General features: G+C 34.2%; 1 protein-coding gene across 1 annotated transcript in view; it reads left to right on the top strand.

Annotated features, from left to right (window-relative positions):
- The window catches only part of CALCR (calcitonin receptor), a 64,527-nt gene that overhangs the window by 21,077 nt on the left and 36,770 nt on the right, over nt 1-6,680 (top strand). Inside the window, exons 4-6 of the mRNA XM_006891498.1 lie at nt 1,741-1,760; nt 1,854-1,945; nt 5,529-5,655. Of these exons, the coding sequence (XP_006891560.1) occupies nt 1,741-1,760; nt 1,854-1,945; nt 5,529-5,655 (239 nt within the window). The remainder of the gene's footprint in view (nt 1-1,740; nt 1,761-1,853; nt 1,946-5,528; nt 5,656-6,680) is intronic.

Raw genomic sequence — 6,680 nt, 5'->3', positions numbered from 1 at the left:
GTATCTTAAGCTTTCTTGGCTTCTGTGATTCCAAAAACGTCGACTGCTGACATTTTTCTTTTGACCAGTGTCTCTTAAGTTTAGTTGTACTGTCTCCAAGGGAAGTTGGCGTGTCCTGTAGAACTCCTGTGTAGATTATGTTTTCCTTTCTGGCCCGAGGGCCCGCCGGTTTTTCCTGGGTACCTGGAAGATGCCTGGAAGACGCATCCTTTTGCTGTTATCCGAGGTGACCTTGCCCAGTGACGCCTCCTGCCCTCCCTCAGTGAACATTTATTTTTGCCTTGTTCTTAATCTGATATCAAACATTTTCAACATTTCATAATTAAGTATAATGTGTGCTGTAGATTGTTTTAAGAAATTCTTTGTCAACTAAGAAGATGCTATGCTATCCCTTTTGTTGTAAATTCTGGTAGCCTAGTGAATAAGGAGTTGCTGCCAACTCAAAGGCAAGCAGTTCAAATCCACCAGTTGCTCCACAGGAGAAAGATGGAAGATCTCTCTCATTGAATTTACAGCCTCTGAAAATTAGCTGAAGGGTCAGCTATGAGTCAATTCTGATTTGATAGCACTTAACAACAACAAAAGCATTCTTTGTGTTCCAATAGTTCTTCTTCATGAGTTGGTACTGAATATTATCAAATATTTTTCTTCATCTTATGAAACCATATGATTTTTTTACTTCCTTTGTTCTATCGATATTATAAATTGAACTATGTTTATTAAGGTTTTTGATACTACAGTAACTTTAAATTTCTATTATAAATAGAATCTACCTCTCAGAGTGAAACACACAAACACATATGGGTTGATTTTACTTATATTGTTTGTACAATTTAACACTACCATTGGGTTAAGTCTAACTTTCCTTTTTTGCAATGTTTTTGTGTATATTATACAAAAATAATTACTAGCTTCTTTAAATAAATTGGCAATTAGTCTATTTTTTCAGTCTCAAAGAATTTTTACAAAATTCATGCTACATTTTATCAGTAAAGACATCTAGAAATTAATTTGTGTTTGTTGCTGTTGTTATAATTGGGTTTTCAGTAGGAGTGTTTTTTAACTATAAGTTCAAGTTCTTCATTATATATTAAGATTTTTTCCTCTTTATTGATTTTTCTAGTAACTTCTCCATTTAATCTGTTTTTTAATGTATTAGAATAATGTTGTTTAGTGTATCTTGAAATTTTACTCCTAAGATGTGTAGTAATAGTCCATTTTTAAGATTTTCCTATAAATTACTTTGCAATTTTTTTTCTTTAAAAAAAGGTTTACTGAAATAAAATGTACATGCCTTAGTTATCTATTTAAAGTCTATTATTCAGTAGCTTTCAATATATTTATTGATTTGTGCAACTACTACCATAATCCAATTGTAGAGCATTTTTATCATCTCTCCCCTAAACAGCCTTGCATCTGTTAGCTTCTTCCACCTCACTGTTAAGAACCCACATATACTAACCTTTATACACAGTGACCACTAATCTACTTTCTGTCCTTACTGATCTGCCTTTTTATATACATTTTGAATAATTTGGACTATATAATATGTCATCTCCCTTTGTGACTGACTCTTTTCCCTAGCATAATGTCTTCAATTTATTTTAAAAATCCCTATGAAATATTATTTTAATGATATTTCATTAACCTCAGTTAACTTTATTCCTTGAAAATTGGTCAGTTCATTTTCACAAAATAGCCTTAAGTTAAAAATAACTTCATTCTCTGGGTTATATTAAGTTTTTCCAGAAGAAGAAACTGTGTGTTGATTTATATTGATGTTTAAAACATGCTAATCTCCCTCTCTTACAATTGCTTATGTAGCTCTTTGTTTTATCTTTTTTTCCCTCCAGCATATGAGAATTCTTTTTTATCTGACATATGTGGGCCATTCTTTGTCACTTGTCACCTTAATTATTTCGCTGGGGATTTTTGTCTACTTTAAGTAAGTACACTTTTGATTTTCTTGTTTAAGATGTTAAAGTAAATGGTAAACTCTCCTGAGGTACTGTATATGTAAGGGTCTTCTTCAAATTGCTAGAGACATGCAACAATGGAAGTCATACAGTAGCAAGGAAAGAAAATGTGTTTAAATATGCTTTTTAGCCTTCTCTTTGGGAACAGAAGGGGTTAATAAAATTTGGGGGGGAATAGGCCTACCTCTCAAAATGAGACATTCCTATAAACCCTTCAGTATACTGTGGAACATGGATAAGATTTCACTGAGTAATTAGGAGAGAGTCCTCTTTCTGTATACTACATGGAAGTCACAGCAACAAGTTCAGATGACCCTAAGAACATTATGAGGTGTACCACCAGTGGAGTCAGCCAAAAGAGGAGTGAGGTATTGAAGGAAGCTATGTTGGGAGTTTGCCTCTTAATTATCCTGGAAGGTAAATCCTGAGCTTCTCTTCTGCCCTTAATTCACTCAACCATGGCAAAGAGGAATCTTCTAGAAGATGACCCATTTTCAAGTAGGAATCCTCACCTCTACGACACTGTTAACCACAAACTTCTAAAACACTGTGAGAAATACAATTCCAGTGAAGGTTTCCATTCTGAGGCTGTGTCTATACACTTGATTGCATTATCTATGGTAAGGTTATTAGCTTGATACTAATTTCACAATAAAAGAGAATTAAAATGTTGATTCTCCTTTTCAGCAATGCCTTATAATAATCTACCTGGGACAAGACCTTATGATTGTATTAAGACTTGTTTTAAATGTAGTTTCTTTATTCTAAATTAAATGAAAAGACAAACATTATCTTTTCATAAGAATCTTAACTTCTTTATTAGTATGAATAGTATTTCTGCTTATTTTTATCTACTTCCTCACCCTTATGATTGCCATTGTCTGTATTTTATTAGGATAATGATCTTGATTAGGAAAAAAATCTTGATACTTTCTTCTCCCTTATGTGAAGGGCTGAAGCGAAGTTTGAATGCCAGATTCAGCATGGAAACTTTTTCTATGTTTGCACATTTGCAGCTTATTCTATTCATGTTAAAGAACTTTATCAGAGATTTTTGTAGTCATTACATTAAATTAGTAAATAGTCAATTATTTCTAAAACCAATGAAATAACTTTTGGAAATGACCTTTAAGTAGGACTCCTCAGTTGAAATGCGATTTGAAGATTTCATAGCATACATAAGGAAGAATAAATAAAAACGTCAGAGCACAACTCTACAAAATCAAACACAAATGTTTATCCTTAGGTTTCTGTGACAATTATGCTAAAAAAAGAAAATGATGAGTAAATACACAAGAACAACTTGGATATTTTAAAAAATTTTGTTATTTTTGTTATCGTTGTTAGATTCATTGAAGTTGTTGAGTCAATTATGGCTCATATATTTGTAATTTAACTGAAACAACTTACTGTTACCTGAATAACAAAAATATAAACGATGAGCTCTTTCCAAATGTGGGGGGGTGGATGGGGGAAGGGTAAACAAAGCAAGAAGGTATGAAAGATTATTACTAAAATTAGAGTTTGAATTATTTTCCATTTTAATAATCAGAGTAAATACATAACATAGTTAATCTTGGAATGTTTGTTCATTTTCAGCTACGCTTCACCACAGAGCATAAGCGTATCATTGCAACTGTCATAAAATTTTTATTAAAATGTCTGTCACTAAAAGTCTATTCTTTGAAGTTTTATAACTACAAGAAAAGGAAATGAAACAGCTTGACATTTTATTGCTATGTCATTAATAAATTTATCCAGGATTTTTAAGGTAAAAATTGTCAGTGGACATTCTTTAGTTCTCTATTTCTCCAGGCACTTAAGTGCTAAGGTGTAAATCTTAAATCAGAAAAGAAAAGAAAAATGTTCTTTCAACAATTCTGTCATAAAATTTGAGCTTTGAATTTAAAAGTGCTGCATGTGTGCAGGTCATATAATACTCAAGTTCATTGGTCCCTGTGCTAAATAATCTAGCAAAACCCTTGCAAGAATATGGGGATAGATTCTATAGATAACACTCAATTTTTTTCCTGCTATTTTTGTTGTGTGCCATCAAGTCAGAACTAAACCTTAATTCACCCTCCAGGGATTTTTCAGAAGTTCTAAATTTCCCATCCTTCTCCTGTGGAGCAAATAGTGGATTTGAACTCATGCCTTTGTGATTGCAGTGTAGCTTCTTACTACTAGGACAGTAGAATTCCAATCTTACTCACAAGGCCATTGAATTAAGACACTGCTAAAAAGAACTACTCCATAACCTGGGATGCCACCAGAACACCCTACTGACAAAGTAATGTGTGTGTGTGTGTGTGTGTGTGTGTGTGTGCGCGCGCGCGTGCGCGTGTGTGTGCATGTGTGTGAGAGAGCGCTCTTCTCTAAATATCATCTTTATGATATAGTGCTCTCATGGAGGAGTTTTGCATTCTATCTGTGCTCAGCAAGTGGAGGGTTTTAACATATTACTTATTACTAACACATTCTCTGAACAATTGAAAAATGAAGCAAGAATTACCAACATATATATTCTAACAGATTCTCTCATTAAAGTTACCTTTTTCTATAGATATAAATAGGCACCTTTTCTTTGTAAAAGTATAGGTAGACATGGGGGGAAATTGCAAAAGCAGTGTATTTCCTCTTTCCAGATGTCCTCTTTGGAAATTCTTAGGATTTTTACTTTCTCTTGATAACTTTTTCATTTTTTTTAAATGAAAAGTTGTTCTAAGAAATCATCATTATTCACTTCATTTTTTAAGCTTTCAGCTAGTAAATTATATTGTACTAAACAATCTTGATCAAATGTGGTAAATACAAGATTCTTAAAACTCTAAGAAAATCCATTTTGCCACAATTGTGTGGCAGCATATCTCTAGTTCCATCAAAAATGAACTAGGATAGTCTAATTAATGTTCAGGTATGTGAAGTCAAACAAATACATACATATATGCACACACTCACAAACACACATTTACGAAGTGAAGGAGAAAGTGATGAAACATTCCAATACATTGCATAGTATCCAAAAGATTGGACTGGAAATGGCAAAGCCAAGGAGCAGAAACACACTAATAGGTCTTCTGGATCCAGAGCACATCCATGCCTCACAAGTGGATCAAATTTGAGCCTACTTAGAATTCTCTGCTTGTATCCGAGCTCCACCATCAGGAGATTGTAGAGAAAGGAACTTCAAATTGCTGTTTTTGCAATGTGAGATGCAAAAAGTCATCAGACAGATGGGAAAGGGAAAAATGACAGGAGACTTGGGAAATGTGTATGTAAGGGTCTAGGACATGGATTCAATTTTTTTTTTCACAGGCAGCCCTGGTAGTGTTCTAGCTTCCTGTATTAACAGGCAATTTCTTCAATACATCAATGAACAGTAGACTTTTTATTTGAAGCATGTTCCGGAGTATAATGTCTTCTCTTATAATAATTCTCTTTTTTTTTATTTTCATTCAATATTTCATATATGTTATGCACTATAACATCAATTACAATCGATCAATGCTTTTTAACATGTCCTAATGTATGGTCACCCTTTTACCCTACCAGGAACCTTAAATGCCAGAGAGTGACCTTGCACAAGAATTTGTTTATTACCTACATTATGAATTCTTCTCTGGTTCTGATCCAGCTTTCTAAAATAGCAAGTGATAAAGATCTGGTGCAAAGGGATCCGGTGAGCATTGCATGGCTTTGTTTCTAATGTTATTTAGAAAAGTAAAAGTAACTCAGTGTCTGTAAATTGTGAACATGATGTTACAGTTTGGCCTGTCAATATGTGTAATCCTAACTTATTTCTACCTGTTGTTAATATGTATAAATCCTATTTACTTCTACAGCGGAGTTTTGTACGAAGTAATGTATACTTTCTATGTAGTCTTTGAAAGCATTACATGATGTAAGATTAGGAGATCTGGTGGCTTAGTGGGTAAGGAATTACACTGCCAACCCATAGAAACATGGGTCCATATCCACCAGCTGCTCATTGGGAGAAAGACGGTCGATCTCCATCTGTGCAATTTTAGCTTCTGAAAATCCACTGGAGAGTCAGTTATTAGATTCTGACCTGACAGCACATGACAATATTCTATTAGGAATGAAAGAATGACTGAATCATCACCAAATCAAAATCACACCACAAATACAGTTATTTCTTTAACTAATGAGTAATTTAAAGGAGACCCCAGTGACTAGGGTAATGGGAGTAAGACTGTTGAAAGACAGTAAGATTGGCTCAGGATAGTACCAGGTTCACAGTTATTGTACATGGTGTTGCTGTGAATCACAGTTGACTCGATGGCACATAACAACAACTGGTGACTTAGTAGGAAGGAGCTGCATTGCCAACCTGAAGGCAAGTGGTTCAAATCTACCAGCTTCTCCATGAGAGAAAATTGGACAGTCTCCTCTAGTGCAATTAACTACTTCTGAAAATCTGCTGGAAGAGTCAGTCATCAAGCACTTAAAATTTGACAGCACATAAGAATGTGGCATATTGATCTTTGTCTATTGTGGGTATAGAAATCATTCCTGGTAGGCTAAAGGTTAAAGCCTTTTAAATCTACTAACCAAAAGGTTGACAGTTTGAAACCTCAAGGGACAAAGAGGAAGTGGTCTGTTTCCATATCAATTAATGTTGTTGTAGTTGTTGTTGTTGTTGTTATGTGCCTTCAAGTCGCTTGGGACTCATAGCAACCCTAT

The sequence above is a fragment of the Elephantulus edwardii genome, unplaced genomic scaffold (genome assembly GCF_000299155.1).
Source record: "Elephantulus edwardii isolate Elephantulus edwardi_28Jun2011 unplaced genomic scaffold, EleEdw1.0 scaffold00098, whole genome shotgun sequence".
In the NCBI taxonomy this organism is placed as follows: domain Eukaryota; kingdom Metazoa; phylum Chordata; class Mammalia; order Macroscelidea; family Macroscelididae; genus Elephantulus; species Elephantulus edwardii.
This window is presented reverse-complemented; position numbering and strand designations above follow the sequence as displayed.